General features: G+C 51.1%; 1 protein-coding gene across 16 annotated transcripts in view; it reads right to left on the reverse strand.

Moving 5' to 3' along the window:
• The window catches only part of SLC35B3 (solute carrier family 35 member B3), a 58303-nt gene that overhangs the window by 24246 nt on the left and 9101 nt on the right, over window positions 1-24956 (reverse strand). For 8 of the 16 annotated variants that reach the window (XM_054698233.1, XM_054698237.1, XM_054698234.1 and 5 more), the window contains exons 5-15: window positions 23291-23445; window positions 22048-22155; window positions 20051-20148; window positions 18353-18445; window positions 17850-17961; window positions 16432-16501; window positions 14200-15445; window positions 13829-14106; window positions 13583-13672; window positions 8541-9826; window positions 3947-6477 (exon numbers count right to left, since the gene is read on the reverse strand). In XM_054698233.1, the coding sequence (XP_054554208.1) occupies window positions 15295-15445; window positions 16432-16501; window positions 17850-17961; window positions 18353-18445; window positions 20051-20148; window positions 22048-22155; window positions 23291-23445 (787 nt within the window). In that variant the 3' untranslated portion in view covers window positions 3947-6477; window positions 8541-9826; window positions 13583-13672; window positions 13829-14106; window positions 14200-15294. Of the gene's footprint in view, window positions 1-3946; window positions 6478-8540; window positions 9827-13582; window positions 13673-13828; window positions 14107-14199; window positions 15446-16431; window positions 16598-16983; window positions 17089-17849; window positions 17962-18352; window positions 18446-20050; window positions 20149-22047; window positions 22156-23290; window positions 23446-24956 lie in introns of those variants that run through there. The other 8 variants (XM_054698238.1, XM_054698236.1, XM_054698239.1 and 5 more) reach the window with 8 other exon arrangements.

Here is a 24956-nt window from a genome sequence, read left to right on the forward strand (position 1 = left end):
CATAAGGCTGGATTCTGCCGGCACAGCATCTGGTGCATGCGTGGTACCTGGAAGGTGCTCATTAAATATTTGTTGAAGACACCCGAGTGAAGCAAGCAACAGGCCACACAACTTTAATTTTAAAGATTTTTTAATGAGCTTAAGTATAAACATGATAAAGGTCACAGTTGGGGACTGCAAAATAGGAACCAGGTGGCTCTTGGCCCGGGGTCCACTTCATGCCAAAGGGTGGGCCAGGGCCAGGCCTGGGTCAGCGCGCAGCTGCCGTGGGGCTGCTTGGGGCAGAGCCAGGCTCTGGCATTGGCTGGACTTTGGGCATGCATTGTACTCAAATATATATATTCTTGCCTTTTTGGTCTTTGACATTTCAAACCTTGGGAAAATCCACTGAGGTCTGCCAAGTAATGGCCATGCGTGCCTGCTCCAGGCCAGGACTGAGGGTGGGAGACACCAGAGCCTCTGCGCTCAGCTTCCAACAACAGCATCTGTGTTCCAGGCCTGCAGCCCCATGGCCAGTGCTGACCCAAGCCCCCAGGGCCAATTCCAGGGTGGCCGTTGGGGACCTCTTCACTCCCTGATCAGGACACCAGGTGAGAAAGGTAACTGGACAGAAGCCAGGAGTTTGACCACCTCTGACCTGCCGAGGGGCGGTGACACACTGGGCGCCCAGAGCAGGTGGCCAGACCCCTGGTGTCAAGCCCGAGACACCCCTGGTGCCAGGTGAGCAAGGTGAAGGGGGGCACTTGGGATTCAGGCTCAGGTGGCTGGCAAGGGGTGGCAGGGAATCTCAGCCTCAGAATCCTGCACCCATACAAGGATGTGATTTGAAAACCAAATGAGGTCCAGGCCCCTCTCCCCCATCACTGTGCCTTCATTCTGCTTTTCATAACAATGGAGGTGTCAAAATGAATGATGTCGGAGTAGTTATTGGAAAAGTGCCATGTCGCACGTTTGTGTGATACTGTTAAAATGTAAATCAAGTCAACTTCATTAGAATGCTTAGTACTTTGGAAATCAGGCCGGACTCCTTAACTGGGCTGGTTCCCGGCTGGAAGACTTTTCCCTGCACAGCTGTCCCTGCTAACAGAGGCCGCGATGGCACTTGAACACGGACTGGAATACACTGAGCGCTGATGAACATTCTCGGTACACATTGCCCGTCAGCCTTCCACACCAGGAAATGAGCTCTGTTCTCTCAGTGACCTTGATCGGGTCCTAAACCCTCGCGGCGAGGGCAAGAAGGGAGCCCGAGAGGCTGCAGTCTCAGTTTCCGCTGTCCAGCAGGCCATGGGCACCAACCAGAGGCGCAAGGAGCCCTGCTAAGGCTGCGAGTGGTGGGGGAGACAAGCTGCGGCCCCGCCCCTGCACGAGCACACGGTCACGGGGACAAGCCCCGTCCACTGCAGGGACAGGGGCCCAGCTGTCTGCTCCAGGGTCAGACACAGGGAGAGAAAGTGTGTCTCCAGCATGACTGAGGGCAGCACAGGCTGGCACTTGGCACATGCACACACTCATGAATGCACACCAGACATACAAGCACACACACGGGCACACAGATGCACACAGGCAAACACATGCATACACGATGGACACACGCAAGCACACATGCACACACACACTGGCAAACACCCATGCACACTCACACATGTACACACACCACACACACCCATGTGCATACACAGTGCAGCACAGAGGTACACATGCATGCACACAAGGTACACATGTCACACAGGTGCATGCTTGCACAAACATGCATTTATAAGCACAACACACAAAGGATCACAGCTCATACATGCATGTGTGCCCATGTGTCACATGTGCACACATGGCCCCATGAGCACATGCAGGTGTGTAACACATGAATACAGCATGCACATACATGTGTGCAAGCACAGGAACTGCTCATGGGACAGAGACGGAACAGGGCAGTGGGGGAGCCACAGTGGGTCAATGACCCACAGTCAAGTCTTAAAGGGGCAGAGCTGACCCGTGCTGGTAGGCGGCAAAACAATTGTAAGACCTGAGGAAGCCAGCTCCTCGTGGCCACTCTCTTTTGTGTGGCCCATCAGTGAACAATGGGTTTTAGGTTTTAAAATATGAGATATTTAGCAGCAGTAACAGCTGCTAGAAGGGCTGGGAATCTTGCCTCTTGGTGCAAAGGCTGAAAATATTTACAACCAGGCCCTTGGCAGGAAATGCTTGCTTAGGCCTGCTCTGCAAAGACAGAGGGAAGTGGGGACCTGAGGGAACACCCACTTTTCACCTTCTTGCTGAGGCAGGAGGACAGACTTGTTCCTCTCACTGCCCAGAGGGAGGAGGTGGTTGGAGGTGCCTCGGTCCACTGTGTGCTTGAGATCCTGGAGCTCCCACACGTCCTGTGCCTTGGTCCTGGCCACAGGGCACTTCTGGTTTAACAGCTGATCTGGAACAGGACCCAGGATTGGTATCTTGCAAAAGCAGGCAGGGCGACGCAGCCTCTGCAGTGCCGGTTTGATCCCGGGCTGCCGGCGAGGGTCCCACATGGCGCCCACTGCTCCCCTCAGCAGTGTACTTCGTCGGACTGCCTGTTCTGTTCCCTGCTCTGGCTCTGGTGAATTCTTTCACCCTCCCGTGCTTCTGACGTACCCCAGTGCTTGTATAAATGAATACAAAAAAAAAGAAAAAAAAGACTTTACCTCCCTCTTTAAAAAAAAAAAAAAAAGCAGGCAGGGCCAGTTGTAAAAGGCTCAGAGTCTATTGCAAAGTCAGTAGAAGCTGTGCCAGGCGTAGGTGAGAGGGTTTCCGAGCACGCTCAGCCGGCATTAGCTTCAGTATGTTCTAATTCGTCAATCAAGACAACTTCACTCCTTTCTCTGTCAACAGGTAATGGCAAGGTGGCAGTCAGCCAACCAGGCGATAGGTATTTATTAAGTGCCTACATTGTGTGGGGCACAGCAGAAGGACAAAGGGTTGAGGAATATGGAGGTGCGTGTAAAGGCATCCTAGCGCGGCTGATAGCGAGGTCCAGACTGAAACAGGAGTCGAATGAGGTTAGGAAGGGATGGAGGGTGGGCTGGATGAACAGGTGGATGAATGGATGGAGATGAGTGAACAGGTGAGGGACAGATGGATAGACGAACAAGTGGAGAAGACTGGATGGACAAATGTACGGGTAGAAAGATGGGTAGATGGCTAAAAGGCGGATGGATGGAAAGACGCAAGATGGATGATAGCTAGATGGGTGGATGAATTAAGGATGCACGCATATATTGATGGAGGATGGAGGATGGGCAGATGGATGGATGGGCGGACAGAGAGAAGACTGGTAGATGGATGGACAGATGGATGGTGAGACAGAGATGGGCAAACGGGTGGAAGATGGATGGATGACAGATGGACAGATGGATGGAAGGACAGATGGACGGACAGGCGGATGAATGATGTGGGGTTCAGCAGGGCTAAAGGACTGGAGCACTGCGAGGGGAAGAGAAGGTTCAGCCCATGTGAGGAAAGAAGGAAAATGTACATTTGCTATGATAGGATGGAGAACACTCCGCTTACACCTCAGCACGGGGCAGGCTCAGGTCATGACAAGATCACGATCGCAAACCCTTAATCTAATTTAAAAGCACTTACTGACGAAAGAGTCCTGCCTTGCTCTCACTGCTGACACTGCGGTAGCTCTTCCCGCTGTTTTTATAGCTACGTGTTTCTTCTCTATGTCAGTCCGTGGACTATCTAACCACTATTTAATGTTATTGTCCTTAGATGAAAATATGGTCCATCCAGGGATAAACAAATGCTTGGAATACAGTTTGCTGGGTTTGTAAGTAGGGACTTTCCTTACACATATGAAAACATAGACTTGCAGGAATTTTCGGAGACCTTCCCAAACTTTTAAAGAAATCTGTGAGCGCTGGTCTTTATAGAGCTCAGCCCGCGTCGCCTGCCCACAGCAGCCACCTACCCTGAGTGGAGCTTCTGCCTGGCTGCTGGTTCCCGTTTCTAGTCCACTGCTGGCCTGACCTGTTAGGTTTTGATGACCTCCGAGCAGGACCATCCATATGGTAGCAGTGGTTGCTCAATTTTTCTTGCTGAAAAGAAAAACTGAGACAAGAAGTTTGGAAACAAACTGATGTGTGCTTATGTTTTTGTTTTTTTTTTTGGGGGGGGGGCAAGCATTTTTAGTTCATTTTTAATGACAAAAATAATATGTGCCAATTAATCAAGGCCCAACAAAGCAGATGCTTCTGAAGAAAGAGGTGTCACTCCCCGGTTTTGCAGGGCAGCCCCTGGCAGCTGGTGTTGACCTGACCCACGTACCCCTCTTTGCTTCCCTCCAGTCAGTGAGGGGCAGGTCACTGCAGCCCGGAGCCACTAGCTGCTGTCGTGGCTCAAGTCCCAGGATGTCCACCCACCACGAAACCTTTGCCCTGATGGACTCAAGCATGGACGGGATTGTTACATTGATTAGGGAAGTGATACCATATCACATGCACACCACCTAGTCAGCACATCACCACCACCATCATCACCATCATCCTCCTCCTCATCACCACCATCTTTATCACCACCATCATCACCACCATCATAGTCATCACCACAATCACCATTGTCGTCATCATATCACCACCACCATCTTCATCACCACAATCACCACCATCATCCTCATCACCACCACCATCATTATCATCACTGCAGCTACTCTGATGGGAACTGAAAAGTGGAAAGAACAGCCATTGGCCCCCTGGGGTCCAAGTATATGCCAGCTGAACTGGCCAGGTCACAGGCAAAAGACTACCTTGATCCAGGGTTAGTGGATCATGGTGACAAAGAGCTTGGACACCCACTAATTGTTTGAGGGGACTGTGCTTCCACACAAACTACTTTTTCCTTCCCAGGAGTGGTGAGGGGCCTATGGCCTCATGGGCCCAATTTTTAAATAACTTTTTTTTTAAAGATTTATTTATATATTTATATAAGCACTGGGTACAGTCAGAAGTGAGGGAGGGTGAGAAAATTCACCAAAGCCAGAGCAGGGAGCAGAGCAGGCAGAAGGACCGAAGTACACTGCTGAGGGGAGCAGTGGGCGGCAGGAGAGGTCTGCGCGCCATGTGGGACCCTCCTCCGGTGGCCAGGGAGCAGCGGGGGATGGAACCGGCTCTGCAGAGGCTGCGGGCAGCTTCACAACCCAGCACTCAACCGCTGTACCACCGGGGAAGCCCAATTTTTAAATAACTTTATGGAAGAAGACTGAAATATCAAAGAGTCCCCCACCATAAATGTACAGTAAAATACTCCCATCAACTTGGTCAGTTCACCCCAAATTCCTCTCCTCAGGGGTAGACAGCGCTACTTTGCGTTTTCTGGATGTCCGTCTGACGGGACTGTAAATGCAGGGTCCTGGGGGTGTCCTGACCCTCACCTGGTTGATCTTTGCTGAAGGTCTTGCTGCCCGTTGGTGGACACTGTCCCACTGGCCACACAGTGTGTGCCCGCCTGTCAGGGGCCCGGCTCCTTGGTAATGCCCTGTGTGGCTATAAATAATGTCACGATGGACAACGTGTTTTTGGCAGACATGTTTCCATGTCTTTCCCTTAGGAAGAAGGACGCCCCTAGGAGCAAAAGTGCCAGCTATACCTTTTCACGAAGCAGCTCACCTGTTTTCCAAAGCCACACAGCATTTGACATCTCACGGAGGCGTCTAGCCATAGACATCACTGCCAAAGCTTAGACGTTGAAAGAGAAGATATAAAAAGAAATTCAAATGGTGAATTTCCAGGCTCTGACCGCCTCCGTCTCTCCCCTTTGGTGGAGGGCGGGGGAGCCCACCTAGCCTTCCCGGGAGAACGAGCGCCCATGCTCTGCTGTTCACTTGCAAGGGCTTCCTGCGCCTCCTCCTCTCCTGCTGATTTAGGGAATGAAATTAGCTCCTCCCTGCCATTCACCCGAGACCATCCAAAGAGAAGAGACTATTTAACAAATGAAAACTTGCTCCTGGTGAATTCTGGCAAAACAAGAGTTAAAGCAGCTTGTACCAATATTGACTACAAGATCTGCAAATAATTGCACAAAATTTCTAAAATAGGCCTGCAAGCCTCTATTATCGACGTGCTACCCTGGGGGGCGGGGCACATATGGGTTTAAGTGTCTAAACCGCTTTATTAATTAAATTGCTGTGATTTACCTCTCCCCAGCTAGCATTTACAGTTTATGAAACAGCCCTGTAATTAGAAAATGAGGCACTACTGTTGTTTACTTTGTGTACACGTAGGTATACACATACATACGTACACACACATATATGTATACACACACCGAGCATTTTTCCCGACCAGCCCTCACACGCTACTTCATTTCTTCTCCAATTAACAGGCAACCTCCAGTAGTGCATTAAATTGCTTTCAGGGGGAGGGGAGGAGGAGCGAGCCGGGAAGTTTCTCATCCCTGCTGAGGTGTGTGATGGCGTCCATGAGAGTTTCTTTATTTGTTTTTTTCCTGCATAGACAGAAAATTAAAATGAGACATCACAGCGAAAGAATCTGTGTCAACAGCCCTGCAATATTTAAGCCATTCTAAAGTGGCTCTTGTCGAAAACCTTGAATCCTCATCCAGATGCTCTAGCAGTTAGAACATGGAATATGCTAGATGGGCAATAGATTTTGGATAGGTTAGCCTTTATCTTAAAGGTAATTCAAGCATTCTACAAACACATAGGCTGGTGTTGAATCCGTGTTCTATTTCCCATTTTCTCAACTGTGGGTGCTATCTGACTTCTAAGATTATCAGGGGGAGCCTGGTTCAAGGCCGTCCACAGATGAGCATATTGAAGGACTTTGGGGGCTGAGGGGCTCCCACTTTCCAGCAGCCTTCCTGGGTTCTGATGGGATGCTTCACTGCATTTCCAATCTCTTTCAAAAGCAGGTGGTGTGGAATTTAAAAGTCCCGACCGCACAAAGAGATCGGTGGCAAGATGAAATAATTTCTAAAATATCGTCACACCCAGGGGAAAAGCGTGTCCATGCACAATATTCATTTGGCCAAAAATCGAACACGAAAGACATGCGTGAATAAGGCCCCCTGGGCATGACAGCCAGTGACTGGGGCCTGATCGCGGAGGTCAGGAAAGCTGGGGGGCAGGAGAGGACAAAAGAGCAGTGGGCGAAGGGGAGCCCAGCACAGGCTGTGCACAGAGGGGCTTCTGTGGTTCTGGTTCTGTGTCCAGCCCGGCCTGGGCCCTCTCCTGCGGGGAGGCAGGCACACTTGACCTGGAGGGGCTCCACTGGGTGAGGCGGAGGCACTGGGGGCGGGAATGACATGGAATGTGAATGGCGAGGCAGGTGGGCCGCACTCCGGAGTGTGGTCAGGAGAGCTTGCTGGGAAAGGTGGCCTGCAGCTGAGCTGGGCACATGGGGGCCTGGGTCGGGGTTCCTTTCAGGTGCCCACCTGGAAAATCAACCCGAGAGGCATGAAGGATGCACACACTGCCCGGCTGCCTCCCCCATTACGAGCAAAGTTAAAATAAAAGCGTGAGACTACCTCTGAGCCCTGCCTGGCGGGTCACACTGACCTCACTGCTAATCTGTCCCCAAAGACAGAGGCGGTGCAGGGCCAGGGGGAGGGAACCAGGTGACCGAGGAGCTGCATCCCGAGAACAAGGGGACACTGTCTCCGAGGCATCTGTCTGACTGGGGGGAACCAGGGCACACACAGGGGAGAAGAGGCTAACGGGCTGCTTCAGCAGGACTGCAGAGAAACAGGCAGGGTTCCCCAGGAACTGCCGTCACCCACTTCTTTTCTCAGTGGGGTCTCGACTCAATCTGTCCTGGTGCTGGGGGGTGGGAGGCCCCTGGTCCTGAGGCTGGGCCTTCACCCATGGGTCCTTAAACAACAGAAGCCAATCACCCCCAGGACTCAGAGAGGCCTATCAACTTGCCCCAAGCCTGCAGCAGTGGGGAGCTGGGGCCTAGCTCTGCAGAGCGTCTCCCCCGCTTCCCGCCCCCCACCCCCCTGCCGCCAGGGCCCTGTCTGCCATGGATGACACCTCAATACTCAGGTCAGGCCTCAGGTAGGGTGACACCCACACATGCCTCACTGTGAGGTCTTGCACACGTGTGCAGAGTGGCGTGTGGGTGTGGGCAGAGCCCACAAGGAGAGTGGCGCAGCCCCTGGCCCTGGCGCTCATCTTTGTGGGTCTTTCTGAAGATGATTCCCGAAGACTGGCCCAGTCCTGGTGGGGAGGAAGGGACCAGTTCCCCATCTCACCTCCTGGGGCTGCCTCCCACCAGCCAGTGTCTGGTGCCTGTCCTGACACCCATGCCTGCAAGCACGCCTGATTTTTGAAGTCGGCCCGGTGCCCAGGCTGCTGGGGCTTTGCAGCAGGAAAACCTGGCTAAACCGAAGCCTGAGCATCAGAAGTCCCTTCCAGAACCTGCCGGTTTCCTCACTTGACCCACGTGGTGCAAGAGGCAACACTGAGCTGCCCAGACGCGTCTTTCTGCCCTAGAGTGGGCCTGCAATGGGGATGAGGTAAGGTGAAAGGCTGCCCTCTCTCCACTGACCGCAAGGTGGACGCCTCTGGACAGGGCTTTCAGGCTGGTTTCACGCCACCATGGAGGCGCCCGTGGCTGTGGGAGAGGCTGGTCCAGTCACGGTACGCGTGTGTGCATGTGGTCTCCCAGGCTGCGTTCAGATGGCGTCTCTGCTCTTCTTCTCAGGAGGGGTGTCTGCTTCCTGTGCATTCTGCAGACCCCACACCAGCGGACACTGGTCCTGTGACCCATCCCCCAGGCAGAGCTGGGCAGTGCCCCAGGGACTCGTGCAGGTGACGGGGCCATTTGGAGAAGCCTCTAATGAGAACGCTTTCACTTTTGAAATTCAGAAAGGTAAATTTCCCAAGGACTAGGAAATGACTCTTGTCTCCTATATTGATATTTCTCTCTGAAAAATAAATGTCTCTTTGCATTATTTAAATAGCACATAATTAAGTACCAGGCCCTCTGCTACTCGCACCCAAAGCAGGTCCGTGAGCTCAGCAGCCCAGAGCACTGGGAAGTACCACCGGAGCCAGAGAGCAAACAATAGAGAGGGAGACAGGGCGGGAGGTAGGGACGGGAGTGTTTAACATTCAGAATTTGTCCACCGCCGATAATTTATTGGAACTCATCTGTAACAAGGCCTGGCACTGATTTATAAGTTGATTTGAAAAATAAATAAAAGTGATAGAAACCTGCATTTGGTTTTAATGATAGACTGTTGCAGCGTGAAAAGTAAGGATATGAAACATTGCAAGGAAATTAGATAGTATGCCCTGAAGACAATCGCAGCTACCAGCCCATTAATTGTTAGATATTTATTATTAAAAATTTCTTTTCATGAGTGACTGCAGAATATTTGTGCTACTCAAGCTGTTGAGTTCTGACATGAATGAAGTGTGGGGAGCTCATGTGTTTGTGTGTGTATGTGTGTGTGTGTGTGTGTGTGCGCGCGCGCGCACAACTGACAAGGCAACTGACCGAAATAGCCGGCAGATTTTTACTGCAAAAACAGAGAAGGAATGCCTGGTAACAGCTCAGAACAGAGCGAGAAATGAGCCATCACCTGTCATTGCTAAAGCCAACGTCATCATCATCGCCACCACCATCATCTCCATTTTCTCCACAATCATCACCACCGTCACCATCATCACGATCAAGTACATCACCGCCATCATCGCCGCTGTCATCATCTCCACTGTCATCACCACCACCACCATCTTGTTTATCCTCACCCACTACTGTCTTCATCCTCTCCAAATGCCACCGTCGTCACCATCGTATTCGTCATCATCATGGTGCTATTCTGAACCCTGGCAGGAACGCAGGAATAAACACGTTGGACTTTTTCACTCAGAAAACACAACACTAATGCCACTGGCCATAGTACCGCGGAGGGACTCAACTGTGAACACGAAAAGCACTTTTCTAGCTCCCAGGATTTTATTTACGGTGTTTTATTTCGGTCTCGGAAGACCCAGAAAGACCAGTACTTGAGCATACTGGTTTAGGTTATTAGACACAGCGAGCGCACCCGAAACACGGGTATTTCCAAGTTTTGGCGTGATCAAAACTGCTTCCTCACTGAGGAAAAAAAAGCAAGCAAGTCTTTGCTCAGAGGGAAGTTACTCATCATTATGAATTAACATAAAACGTTTTGCATTCCCTTTTTAATGCATATTTAAGACTTCATATTTATGGCCCCCTTGTTTACTAGATATTTTAAGGAAAAAGATATGCTTGGACAGATTTTCATTTATTTTAAACATGTAATTAACTGATCGAGAGACAGTTTTTTAAAATCAGAAGGCACTTATTCATCTGCCTTAATTCATGATTCACTTTTAGGATTTAGTTTGGCTTTTTTTACTGTGTGATGAGGGAGCACACAGCAATGATTTACAGTGGAGAGAGGTGCAGGGCAGAGAGAGGATTGCTTATGGGAACAGTGCATCTTGAAAGTAGCTCTGAGGATGGGCCTCCCCGGTGGTGCAGTGGTTGAGCGCTGGGTTGCGAAGCTGCCCGCGGCCTCTGCGGCGCCGGTTCGATCCCCGGCTGCTCCCCGGCCACCGGAGGAGGGTCCCACATGGCGCGCAGACCTCTCCTGCCGCCCGCTGCTCCCCTCAGCAGTGTACTTCGGTCCTTCTGCCTGCTCTGCTCCCCGCTCTGGCTCTGGTGAATTCTCTCACCCTCCCGCGCTTCTGACTGTACCCAGTGCTTGTATAAAACGAAAACAAACAAACAAACAAATAAATAAAACATGCCTCTATTAAAAAAAAAATATATATATATATATAAAAAAAAAAGAAAGTAGCTCTGAGGAGTTTCAATGCAAATCAATACATTTAACTACCACCATTTAATAGCTAATAAAATGATAGTATAAACACACTTTCTAGGCGGCCCTGTGTCTGGGTGTTTGCTTCTCACCCACGGGTGTCTGTAGCTACCCTGGCCGCCATGGTTCTGCTGAGACTTTTCTCCACCGTGCACCCAATTCCCGGCAAATCGCGGAAGCCCCAGGAACCCAGGGCGCTGACTTTGGCTGGATCCTGTGGTTCCCAACAGCGGGGTGGGTGGGTGTTTGTGCTGCCAGCCCAGGGCCTGGGCAGTGTCTGGCACGTGATGCAGGCTGTGGCGCTCAGCCTGAAGGCTTCTCGGCGACAGTTTTATGAAAATCAATGAACAGACACAGGCATCCGGCCCTTGCCGTCCTGTGAGAGGGCGATGGGACACTGACTCACGGCTGCCCGCTTGTGGAGAAGGCGCTGGCTCCGAGCGGGAGAGCCCTTGGCTGGGCACATGCTTCACTGGAGTCTGGGCAGGTCGGCTCTCCATTCATGGGTTACCCCTGTGCCATTTCCAAGCTACTCTGGCACTCCCTGCCATCAGCTTTGCTTCCACTTCCTTTCCTGCTTGTCCCATCCCTCCGGGAGACAGAAGAGCGTCCAGAGGCAGCACCTGCCCACACCTGCCTGGCACCCGCCTGGGGACGGAAGCAGGGAGTGCCTGCTGTGTGCTCTGGTGGGGTGCCCGCCTGGGGACGGAAGCAGGGAGTGCCTGCTGTGTGCTCTGGTGGGGTGCCCAAGGAACCAGTGCCCGCTTTCTTTTCCTTTCTTTTTTTTTTTTTTTTTAAAGATTTATTTATTTATTTATACAAGCACTGGGTACAGTCAGAAGCGCGGGAGGGCGAGAGAATTCACCAGAGCCAGAGCGGGGAGCAGAACAGGCAGAGTGACGAAGAACACTGCTCAGGGGAGCAGTGGGTGAGACAGGAGAGGTCTGCGCGCCATGTGGGACCCTCGCCGGCAGCCGGGAATCGAACCGGCGCTGCAGAAGCAGCTTCGCAGCACAGCGCTCAACCGCTGCGCCACCAGGAGAGGCCCCTCCCGCTTTTTCTTGATTTCACCCCCAAAGCTCCTCCTCCAGCCTGCGCTCTGCTGTGCCCCCTCTGCCCACAGGCACCGCGCCTTACGACTCCAGGCCCTGGGAAGCTACGGACAGCATCCCTCTTGCTGGCCTGCAGGGCCGTTCATCTTGGGAACTCGTCAAGATGGTCAATGGGAGTCTGACCCAGGGACCTGCTGGCGGCTCCCAGCCCAGGAGGGGCACCATCACCAGAGCTGCAAAGTGGGGGGTGCCCAGGCACCCAGGGCCACAGGCAGGGTTGAACCAGTTTGTAAATTCGGTCCAGCAGCCCACCCTGTTCGATCCAGCTGATCTCAATGCTGCTCCTGCACTGGTTTTGAAGTCTGTCACCCTTTTTTTTTAAACTGGATACTCCCTCTATCCCCAACCTTGCATCAGCAGAAGCCCCACTGGTCCTCTTTGAGGGATACAAACCCAAGGCTGAGGAATGTCAGGGCCCCAACCAGTTGTGGTCTAAAGGGATAAACTGGAGGCTCCTGATGCGGCAGAGCTGGTGACAGAGTGGGAGGTCCCAGGAGAATAAAGGGCTTCTTAGCCCCTTCCCCACCCCCAGGCCCCCAAATAGCCAGAACCTGCAAGTGAACAAGTCAGAAGCTTTATATTATTTTTTCAATGCTCTCTATGCCCAAACTTCTAAGATTTAAACCCCAAATTGGAAGCACTCTCTGTCAAATTTATCTGGGGAGAAATGACCTACCTCATCTTCTGCTCCTCCCGCGGTTACCGGGAGCCGGGGGAATGCCTCAGCCCTGTGCTTGCATCCAGAATGAATGCTTTCATGCCTTCAACCATCATCTGTTGCACTGGCAAGTATTGTTTCATGCATATTCAAGTGTCACAGAGCAGTCCTCTCACGAACAAACCAAAGACGCAAAAAACTCTCACTTGTGGGCCTCTCCTGGTGGCGCAGGAGGTTGAGTGCCACACTGTGAAGCTGTCCACAGCCTCTGTAGCGTCGGTTTGATCCTGGCCAGCCGGCGAGGGTCCCACATGGTGCAGCAAACCTCTCCTGTCTCGCCTGCTGCTCCCCTCAGCAGTGTATTTCAGTAGATCCACCTGTTCTGTTCCCCACTCTGTCTCTGGTGATTCCTCTCACCCTCCCGTGCATCTGGCCTGTACCCCAGTTCTTGTGTAAATGAATAAATAAATCTTAAAAAAAAAATTCTCACTAGTCTTACTGCTTTTCCTGGCATCAGGAGAGCCTTTTCTCTACGTGGGAGGAAATCAACTCTTGCATGCTCAGACGCTGCAGATTCAGAGGTGAAACCAAACATGCCCTTGAACTGACCTGCCTTTTTTTCTTTTTGCTTTGGGATAGCTGTCTGCCTGCAATTTTGGGGGTTCAACTGCCTCACTCATCCGATCCCTCTCGCTGTGCTAAGTCCTAGGAGAAAAGGGGAGCAAGTCCTAGGGTGGGGTCTGCAGGGACCACAGGCCAAGCCATGTCCCCATCACTGTCCACTGCCGACATCACCACCTGTCTGACGTCATCTATTTAAAAGTTTTCAGATGTGTGAAGCCGAATAGCACGACCTCATTCATTACGCTTAAGACATTTTGGGGGGTATCACAGGATTAAGATATTCAATAAAAAATCGCATTTTGGGATCAAAGTCTCCCGAGGATGCCTAAGCGCTTACCCCTCCTCCCGAAGCGCCTGTAGTACACATGGTTCCGTCTGTGTTTCTGAGCAGGAAGTCACTCGAGCGAGCCGTTTCTTCATAATGTCACTACAAAATAGCATAAAAAGTATTCTAACTACATGCCATGAAATTAAAACAACAGACCGTGACTGGTAGGAAATTACGGGTTTATCTTACTTTCGTGAAGATTTAAAAAAAGTAACACTGATGGAGAACATAATGAATATTGAATCTTTCACACACCTGCAATGATTACAGAACCCCTCGTGCGCAGGCCAGCAGCTCTGCCACCTGACAAGGCTTCTGTTCCAACAGAGAGACTCTGGGCAACGCGGGGTGGGTGTAGACAGAGCTGCCAGGCTGCCTGGAGAGGGTTGTCAGGAAGGGAAGCTAGGCCGGGCTTGGAGGCGAGCTGCAGGTGTCCTTGAGGCCTGGATGCAACGTGGCCCGGGAGTCAGCCAGTGAGGGTTTGGGGACACTGGCATTTTCAAATAGCACGGCGCTTATTGTCTTACCTAGGACTTAAGGCAGTGCAATGAAATATGAATTAAGGTCCTTTTCTTTTTAAAATGTGACAACTTAAAAGTGATTACCATTCAGGGAAGAAAACTCACCTATTTTAACTGATGACGAACAGAAGCGGTCACTCTCTCCTGGTGAGAAGGTCATGGCTGGGGGGCCCTCCCAGGGACAGGTCAGCCCCATTAGAATACAGTGAGCTTTAGGAACGAGACTGAAAACCCTCAGCAAGTTACAGTCACAGCGTGCAAGGGGCCCCGGCACCAGCATACATACTAGGAGCTTCTGTCACCATTGTGGCTTACACTAAACACCAACATTAATAGGATACTTTTAATGCAGTAGAAACAATTCCTAATTCACTGCCAAAAAATCATTGGAAATAAGTCTCAAATCTTTAGACACAAAACTATGCAACAAATTGTACATACCTGCTGAGTTTGCCTGTGTGTCTTAGATTTGGCCTCCTCCATCTTGAAGCTATCAAATTAAATTCCAATTTATGCACAGACTACCATTTTAAGATGATGTAGGTGCGGTTTCCTGCCCGTTAACACGCCACCACCCTTGCGGCAGCTCTCCCAGGGCGGGCCCCTCACCAACACCGGCTCTGCTCACCACCTCCATAGAAACCTCAAGTCTGGTTTCTCAGAAGAACACTTTTCAATGACCAGACAGAAGCCTAAGTTTTGAAATCAATGGAGAGCCTGGCTCCAACCTTCACTTCCGCTTTACAACAAAGTTCTATGAATATGTTCTTTAGAAAAAAAAAAATCACCAAACAATTTTATTTACAATGAAATTATTCTCTCTGGATTTTCAATCATCAGTTCACTCTTATAACAGAGAATCACATAAATAACGCCAGCAGCACGGACGGGCACAGGCAGCAGGCCACACGCGCTGCTTCTTCGTGGTGTCTCCTGGGTCACCAGCCCTGCAGCCGACTCCACCCCAGAGATGCCCTCCCCGGGGGGCACAGCCCTCCCAGAGGCACTACACTCCAGGGTGGCTAGCGGGGCTCTCCTGACTGCAGACCCGCAGGTACGTGGAGGAAGAGGCAGAGCCCGTGCCATGTGTTCCCGAGGCCAGTACGCCCTCATACCCGCTGGTTTGCCTAACGGCCCCTTTGGAAAGCTGATTCACCACGATGACACCCCCAGAATCGACTCGAGTGGGGCAGTCACCACCTACACCGTCTGTGCCAAAGGCCAGGACTTCCTCGCCGGGGCTGGCCTTTGTATCAGATCAAGCGGTGACGGCAGTCTTATTTTATCCATGTTCTTGCTGTAAACATTGAGAAATATACCAAGGACAACCAACAGAGCTGACCAGACATACCTATGAGAAAGAAAAAGGAAGGAGGAGGTCATTGCCAAGGTGACAGTTCCTGTCAACCACAGAATTTGGAGATGAGCTAACAATTATTTCGTGGTAAGGTTAAAATTTTGCTATTGGAAACTTGCAATAGTATTAAAATAAAAAAAATGGTATTTTCAGATCCTGTGGGCTAAAAGTTCATGTCTCTGATGTTATGTATCTAAAGCATTTTACAAAACACCAGCTGTACCTCATTTGTATGTTGTTGAGGGTAACCAGATTCTAAGTCCAGCCCCACGGAAGAGTACACAGGAGCTGTCCCCAGGGCAGGGGCCTTCCCAGGGGCACCTGGGGAATGTGGGTCAGGGACCGAACCCCAGGGGCACATCCGAAGATGCGGGGGAGCTGCCGCAGGTTATGGCCAGGTGCGCTCTCGCGAACTGTGAACTCCCTCCGAAAGGACGACACGGGAGGAAGTGTCTGTGGCTGCCCTGAAGTCATACAGTGATATCCGCCTCTGGGCCCTCTCAGTTATTATCCAACCTACACACTGCGAGGCAGGAAGATGACAGCAAGTGCTTTCACAAAGCCCCAGTGAGTTGTGAGGGTCCATTCAGAATTCTTTGCTGCCTCAGCTCTTTCGTGGGAAAAGGCAGGAACTTGGATTATGATTACATATGTTTTCTGTATTTGCACTAGGTTAGTGGGAGCACCCTTAATCTCGACCCATCTCACTATTTATATCAGAAAACACGGTCACGTTTGCACTGGTGCTCGCCTTGGGCAGTCTGAATAGAAAGTGAGTTAAGCAGAATCAGCATATATGTTTTCCAAAGAGTAGAGACACCACTGAGATTCTAGGAGCCCAGACCAAAAGGATTCTTCACACGGTTTAACAGAAAAAACCCCACTAATTTACAAAATAGTGCTGCAAGCAAGGCACGGGGGAGTGAGATCATGGCGTCTAAGAGAAAGGAGAACGGCGCCGGACCAAGAAGGCTACTCACTGGAATGTGAAGGGCTTTGAGAAGAACATGAACGAGAGCACGACGGTCATGGCTTTCCTTCCTGTGGTGACTGCAGACGAGAAGGCTGGTCAGCATCTGGAGACAATGCACCCACAGGAACCCCCTTCCATGAGCTGCTCAGGAGTCCCTGTCCCAGAGGATGACCCTGGAGGGCACATGCAGGGGAGAGAGAGGGGCAGCCCTGCCGTAGGGGGTCGTGGGGCCACTGTCCTGACAGACAGGTTCCGGCATGCCCTGAACGGCAGCCGAGCCAGGACAGGCTGAGAGCCCCAGCTGCGCCGGCATGGCTGTGTGTACCCATCCTGGGCTTGCACTGCAGGGCCCTTGGAGACCCTCCTGGGACCGCCTGTCTCTCTCTTCACGGCAGCTCCACCCAGCGTGGGCTGCTGCTGTCTCCCCACCCACCCGTGCCACTCAGCTCCCGTCTCCCTCTCCCCAGACACCACACGTGTGGTTCCTGGGGCTAAACAGTCAATGTGCACGTGAGTGATGTCCAATGGGACAGATCAGAGCCCGATTCCCCAAATCAACCTTTTTCCTACTTTCTGGTCTCGCCGGGCCCTGTTCAGCCTCTCCTGCGGCAAGGTGTGGTTGTGTGCCAGGTTTTGGCCAATGAAATGTGACAAATGCTGCTTCCTAAAAGTTCCCACGCAAGAAAAGGCATGTTTCACTCTGTGCCCCACTGCCGGGAGCCAGGGTAAAGAGGGCAGAGCAGGGGGACTCCCAAGGCAGGAGGCGGCATGGCCCCGGTTAGGAGCACAGGTCTGGCACCCAAGACCTGGGGGCACCATCTCTGCAGCTGACTAGCTGGTCACCCTGATAAAGGTGCTCACCCCAACATGCTTTTTAATGGCAAGTTCTTTTTTTTTTTTTTTTTTTTTAAATAGAGACATGCTTTATTTGTTTGTTTGATTGTTTATACATGCACTGGGTACAGTCAGAAGCGCGGGAGGGTGAGAGAATTCACCAGAGCCAGAGCGGGGAGCAGAGCAGGCAGAAGGACCGAAGTACACTGCTGAGGGGAGCAGCGGGCGTCAGGAGAGGTCTGCGCGCCATGCGGGACCCTCCTCCGGTGGCCGGGGAGCAGCCGGGGATTGAATCGGTGCCTCAGAGGTCGCCGGCAGCTTCGCAACCCAGCGCTCAACCGCTGCGCCACCGGGGAGGCCCTAATGGCAAGTTCTTTTAATGTACTTCAAAATGACTAGATAAATGTTTATGTTTGATTTCAAATTAAACCTGCAAATAAGTTAAAATCAAACATTTTCTCTAGAATATTAAAAAAAATACCCTAGAATGAATGGGCGACACAGGACATTTTCCTGTTTCATGATGACTGGCTGCTGCCCTTGTCTTTTGGAGGAAAGCAGCAGGTATCTGAAGCGGGTGAATCCTCTTACCTGTCACAGCAAGCAGTGCCCCAAAGATTTTAATCAGAGCCAGAACAAAGGAGATTCCAAAATACCCGGTGAGGGAGAAAAGAAAGGCATAACCGTAGGTCCGAATCGGATTCTGCAACATTTAAAAAAATCTGTTAGAAAAATGCAAAACAAACCCTGGGGTGTTACATATGAAATAAAACTACAGATTTTAATCAACTTCTTGAACAATAATAAGTCATTCAACAATGCAGTCAAGCAAAGATTCTTATTTAGTTCTGATTTAATGGAAAAATAATGATGAAATTAAAAATCCAACTTATACATTATGAATAGCTTAAAAATTAACTTATAGGGTAGAGCGAGGATAAAATAAATGTAAATAGAAATCATTTCATTTCCAAAATCATTTTTGATCTGCATATATTATATTAAAGGAGTTATCAAATTACATAAGTCTTTGAAATACAAAGGAAGCTATTTAATGGGAGATGTTTATTTTAACAAAAGTGATTAGTGTTTACCTTTGAACAAAATGCGACTGCAGGGCCCAATCCACTAGTGCACGTCAGTCCCAATAAAATGTACACAAAACCGATGGAATACGAGTATAGGACCTAGACAAACACAACAAGGTGAGGAGGCTGCCAGCGACCGTGGGCGGGAGCAGAGGGTCTAAACCCAAGGCAAAGAACAAAGCACCTTACAGAGGATCGATGCACCCCAGGGCCGGCATCTGGGGCTGCGGACAAGCCGTGAGGACGTCTACATCCCAGGCAGAGTGACACCGCAGCTGTGTCCTTTACACGGGCACCCGTGTTTACTCATTTTTGCCCGGCTTAATACTGCTTTTAATGTTGGGATTCTAAAACCATACACAAGTGAGACCAAAAAACCTTTCAAGTCACTACTGGACGTGAGGACGTGAGGAAATCCACACGCGGGCAGTCCACAGCTGCCCCGAGCATGAGCACATACTGCCCTCCTTCCCGCACGGTGCTAGCACGCGGCATGCAGCGGGGCCAGCAGCATGACCTGGACTCCTGCCAGGGGTAAACCCGGTTCTGCAGGGCTCTCGTGGAGTGTTCCATCCCTTTACCACCCGCCCGAGACAGATGCCAAGTGCCCACCCTCTGAGACACGGCGCGGGAGCGATCCTCCCCTGTGGGAGCCACTGTGAAGCCAGCAGTGGGGTGAGACCCTCAGCCCAGAGCCCGAGTCTGCACCCTGTGAGGACCCGCCCTCCTCCTAATGTGTACATGCCCTGGCACCCCGACGACATCCCCGGCCACAGGAGCAGTGACAGCCCAGACTTGAGGCCCTGGGGACTCTCCTGTGGGGATCAGGGCACACCCTGACCTTGGTGCCATCTGCTGAGCACAGTGGCTGCCGCTGAATTAACATAAACACACACAATAATTTTCTGATATGCAAATACCAAGCAATAGAAGGTATTTTGGAAGAAAAGGCATTATTTGTAGTGACAGCAAAAGATGCAACACCTCACAGTAAAGTCAGTAAGAACCTGGTTGGATCTGTATAGAGAAACCTTTAAGGGACTGAAGAGAAAACGTGAATATAAGAAAACCACATCTTACTCCTGACTCAAAGAATCGAGGGGCTGCCGTTCTCCCTCAATGAGCTGGTAACTCAACGCCAGCCAGTCACAGTGCCGACGGGCTTCCGAGCTTATCTGGGGATGTGAACACCCCAGAGTAACCTCTGGGAGAGACTGTGACCAAGCAGGGCGGCTAGCACCTGGCTCGGGCAGCGCAGCATGACTGGCCCCTGACAGATGCGCCTTCTCTGGCGGCCACCAGGGACAGGTGGACAGCCGCCTCAAGGGCACTTTTTAAGCTCAGGCTGGATCTAAGAACTGACAAGGAGGGAGTGCCACGGGCGAAGCTCTTGACCACCAGACGCGGCCAGATGCCACAAAGGAAAAGATGAGCAGAAGCACAGGAACAGCTTCCCAAGGGACAACATGGTCAGCAAGGGGACAGCATGGTGAAGGGTTTCTTAGTATAAAAAATAACTCCATTAACTCAATGAGGAAAAACTGACCGAACGTCACACCTGAGAGCCAGCAGGAGCTAGTGGTGGACGCTTACTTATTACCTGCTGGACTGTCTGAATGTGCACCTTTGAAGGAAAAGATGATCAGCCCGTGTAACCCATGCCCCGTCCCCGCCACCCGGCCTGCGGGCAGGCATGGGGGTTACCATCTCCGAGTTGGAGGCGCCGTGCAGCTTCATGGCCTTCTCCTGCACATTCCCGATGACAGCGTCTGCGCAGAGGGCCAGGGAGATGAGGACCACACCTTCCAGGAGCAGGAAGAAAGACAGCCCCTCGTTACACAACTGAGTGAGCGGGACAGATCAGATTAACTGGCTTCAAGCAAAGCAGATCTGAAGTCACATTTAAAAGGCCCCTTGAGTACTTTTACTGACAAGCAGTCGTGATAGGCACACAGGTGATTTTTTTTTAAAAAACGCCAACACAATACGCTGAGTTAAAGCTGTCACTGGTGGTTCCGCCCCACGTCCTCTGCCTGCACTGGCCCCCCTGAAAGGAATGGTGCGCTGAGCAAGCAGAGGAGACATTCATAGAGTGACTGGGATTGGCGGCGGGATGAAGGAAATTAAAAAACCTCTATTATTAAAATGTTTAATGTAAAACACACGTGCCTTACGTATGCAGTGGACAGGTGAGTCCTCACTGAAACCCTGTGTGTTCTGCAGAAACCACATCCTAACTCACATGTGGTTTCCGAGTGCTCGTGTTTAAAGTGCACTGAACTCTACATAGGAACTGCTAGAGTGACTGGGGTGCCGAGGACTCCCTTACTGTTCAGTCACTGCACAACGATCACGGGGGGCACAGCTGGTAGAGACCAACCGGGGGCCAGCAGGCGCACACAGGCATGCCTGCCCCACGCATGACTCGAAAGGTCCTCACCCAAACTCGCCCCCACCCCCGCGGCTCAGGGCAGCCAGAATCAGGAGCTTGGCCCACAGCAGCAGCACACATCACCCAGTCATTTGCCAGGGATGTATTTGTAAGGGACCCAAACAGAATTTGAGCCTTGTCTCTCCCTGCAAAGGCTGTGCTCTAAAATTACTTTTGTTAAATGAAAGTGTCAATTCCCTCTGTTTTCAAATACAGTCTTCCTTTTAGAGACTCTGATAAGAAAACCAAGCATTCCTGGAAGCCGCAGCCATGTTAGAAACAACTACATCAGACACAACATGAGTTTTCTCAGAGTAACTACCAAGGGGCTGCTCACTGGCACCCGAAAACAAGGGCCGGAGGAGCAGGCTGGAGGTTCCACCAGAACTTTCTGGCAGCCCACGGCTATCTGGGAGCTGCATTGGCTACACCAAGACCCACTCACTCGGCCTGGCTGACCAGGTTAGTAAGGAAGGCCGACTAACAACAGGTAAGAAAAGAATCTTGATTCTTACAGAGGAGAGTGAGCTGCTGTAATGATTTTCCTCATAACGAAGTACTGCTTGTTTCCCACAAGTAACTTTAATTTGTACTTGCTGACATATAGTCCTGTTCTCTCAGCGTTCCTTTAAAGCCAGAGATAAGTGAAATACCGTTTTTTGTAAGGTGGGATAATACAAACACAGTTACAAAACAATAAAACTCTTTCGACAGTTTCAGAGTAACAATGCTGTGTCTCTAAGAAGCCCCTTCTCTGTAAGGTCCAGAGACCAGATTCCAACACTTTCCAAAATCTCACTTATCCCTAAACGTTCTGTGACATCACCCTGTGAAAACCCAAAGGTCACGCACAAGACTCTGCCTGGTGCCCTGAGCAATGTTTATGGTAGAAACTAGAAGTGCTCGGTGGTTATGACCATGCTTGTTCCAAAGCATCATTAAAAGGAATGTAACTTTCCTTCCTCAGCTCAAACAGTAAGTAAATGGTCACGTTTACTTTAAAAAAAGCGAGTGAGTGTGATGAAGTCTGTGGAGCTCCCACGCAGGGAGGGTCCCCACCTCCCCACAGAAACCCACCTATCCAGCACTGGCCAGCCACTATGCCTGGGCCAGAGCCAACAACCGCAGGGTGTCTTCGCTCTCCCCGCAGGAGCGCCGGGGTTGCCCATCAGCCACGTCGCCCACCACTCCTGCCCCTTCAGAGACTGTGAAGGTACTCACTCTACACTGAGACGTCTGCATGGCCTGGGGTGACACCCACATTTCTTACCTGTCAGGTTGAAGTTTGGGGTGATGGTGCTGTCGGCCAGGGTGAACCAGATGAGGCCCAGGCTCATGCACAGGGCAGCAGACACGTCGGCCAGGTTGTAGCGCTTCCCTGCAGCAGACACAAGGCAGTGAGCTCTGACAGCCCCGTGGCAGCACAGACAGCACCCCTGCCATGAAAGCCTGGGGCCTCTCCAGGCCTCACAGACGTGGGGCTCAGGGTGGGGAACAGGGCTCTGGACATTAAGCGGCCAGAAGCATGGTGTCCCTGAGTCGGGGGCCAGTGCCGGCTATCATCAGGGGCTGAGCCGACACACACACCTGCGGGTGGCCAGAACTGGTGCCTCTTGTACTTTACATGGAAGAGAAGGCTGTGGATTTTCCTGCAGCCTGTAAGTTTACAAGATAACCAGAGTCCCCACACTGGCCACACGAGTGCTTAGTGTTTATGTCTAAAGTACAATAAGCCACTACTAGGTTGGTGAGGATCCATTTATTTTCCACATTTAATACGTGTAACTAGTGAGACTAGTGTAACTTTCTATAAGGATTTAACGAGATGCTACGTGTGCCCAGTTGGGATGTACACGATTCTGAAGGGCAGCCGAGGGCAGTGTGTGCCACTGTCCTGGAGTGAGATGTGAAGGAGCTGACTGGCAGCTTCATCTCGAAGTGTGTTTGGACAGCACGGGGCCAGGCTGTGCACGAACTGCAGCCACAGACATGCTGGACAGCGCCTGGCTCCCTCAGCTGCCCTCCCCCCGCCCCCCCCCCCCCCGACCTTGTGACTTAGCGGGGCTCTGGGACAGCAACCAGTCCTCACAGAGGGTGAGAGCAGCTATGCTCTGTGAAGCTTTACGCCCACACGAGGAGAACTGTCCATCTGTGACATGGAGCCTGAGAGGCATGAGAGCAAACCCATGGGAGGCATGCGCTTTCCTGGTCTCCTGAGCCGGGCCCACAAGACAGGAATACAGCGTTTCTGGAGCAGTTTCTAGAAATGTTAAACATTCCAGACTGAAAGAATAAAATGGCCCAGCAGATATTACTGATTTCAGAGACTGAGATGTATTGAAGAAGCATTGGCATTTGTATAGCACCTTATTTTTATGCTTAGCACTCAGAACAGCTACAGTATCTGCAATGCTTGTTAAAAATATCAATGGAAATTTAATGCTTTTCCTAATGCTAGATGCAGTAACATATCCTACTAGTTCAAACAGTATGAAAATATATCGTTACTATACCTTGAATAAAAACTCCTCCTAGCATAACGGGGATCAATTTGCAGCACTTGAAGATGACTTGGGTAGGGTAATTCAGGTAGCCCAAAGAAGTGTTTGACAACCCCATAGTACCCACAGTTAGAAAAGCTATTATCATGTAGGTTTTTCCTGGTATTCTGTAAAAGACAATTTTTAAAATCTTCATTTTGGGACCCAGCTCATAAGTATTGTTAGATAATGTGCTTACAAAGTGTGAATGCCCAATTACTTTTCTAATTGATGTTTAACATTTCTAGAAAATATTGACAGAATATCACTGTGCTTAAAGTTCTACCTGTTTCCTCACATAAAGGAAGGATGGAGAAACAACACTCTGCCCTCAGTTAACCAAAGGTAAGCCGGACTCTCGACTGTGGAAAGTGGAAGGTGACAGCAGCGATCGCTCCCTGGAGGAATAAATGCCAGCCCGAGGCTTCTCGACAGTACTACCTCCGTAAAACAATCTTGAGTGAATTTAGAAAAAAAAAAAAAAAAAAAAAAGAGCTCATTCTTAAAAAACAGGGGCTGGTGCAATGGAAGAACTGGCCACACGACTCATTTCTGAAATGGTCTGTTTCTGATGACCCTGCCTGGCGTCAGGACGGGAGCAGGCTTTCTCTAGAGAAGGCACGTGGCGGTTCCGGGCTCTGGACGTGGCTTTCTGACTATGCCCTCTCAGATGCCTCTTTAACTGCGTTCTGTAAAATGCTACGATAACCAACTTCAAGCCGAGAACTCAGGTCAAACCCTCTACTTGGGCCTCTGTGGGGAGTCCCGATGAGGTCTGCACAGACGCAGAGCGCTGAGTGGCTGTCTTGAGCACATGCTCCCGGGACAGGTGGCTGACGTCTCCAGCCATGCTCGGCTCTGTGCACGGGATCAGGCACGCTGCACACTTCGCCTAGTTCCCATTTTGGGATCCGTGCTCATGTTTAAGACAAGGCAATAAAATTCCTCTCTATTTTGTAGGGGCTAGATCTAAGGCAGAATAATTTACCGGAAACACTCAATGAAGAAGCACACTATGCATCACACTTCAATCTTGAGGGCTTTCCTACTTCATGACTAACACAGTGGTCAACATTTAAACTCCCCAGGGAAAGAGCCCAACAGGGCCACGTGCCCACACGTGGGTGCACCACACACTGTCATGTCCTGTCCGAGAGGCTTACCCCATTAGCGAAGGGGCCACGACACGGCCACAGGTGACAGACTCTGCACAGCCAGCTGTACAAGATGGCCAGGAAATAGGTTTGGGTCAGATGATCACGAGGGACAAAGTCAGAGAGTAGCACAGGTACAAAGAAGAGCGCCTGACACTCAGACGCTCTGGCTCCAAGCTCCACCTGAGGGCCGGGAGCCCAGAACAGCCTGCTGTCCTTGGGCGCTGCACCTCGCCCCTCCCCATTGCCTCTAGGGCCCTCCACGGCTGGCTTCTCTAGACGAGGTGAGAACACTCACTACCAGGAGCCACTTCAAAACCAACCTGACAGCTGTCCCTCAGTCAACACTCGTGCCAGGAAACCAGTCACGAAGCGGGTGCCGAAGGGTGTTTGGGGAAAGACAACGAGCAGCTGCCTGGGGTAACAGCCACAGGGTAACGACTGCAGGTAGTGCCATTACAAGGGGCTTTCACCACATCTGAGCC

Source organism: Talpa occidentalis, unplaced genomic scaffold, assembly GCF_014898055.3.
Source record: "Talpa occidentalis isolate TD23 unplaced genomic scaffold, MPIMG_talOcc4v2.1 talOcc4.2, whole genome shotgun sequence".
Taxonomy (NCBI): Eukaryota; Metazoa; Chordata; class Mammalia; order Eulipotyphla; family Talpidae; genus Talpa; species Talpa occidentalis.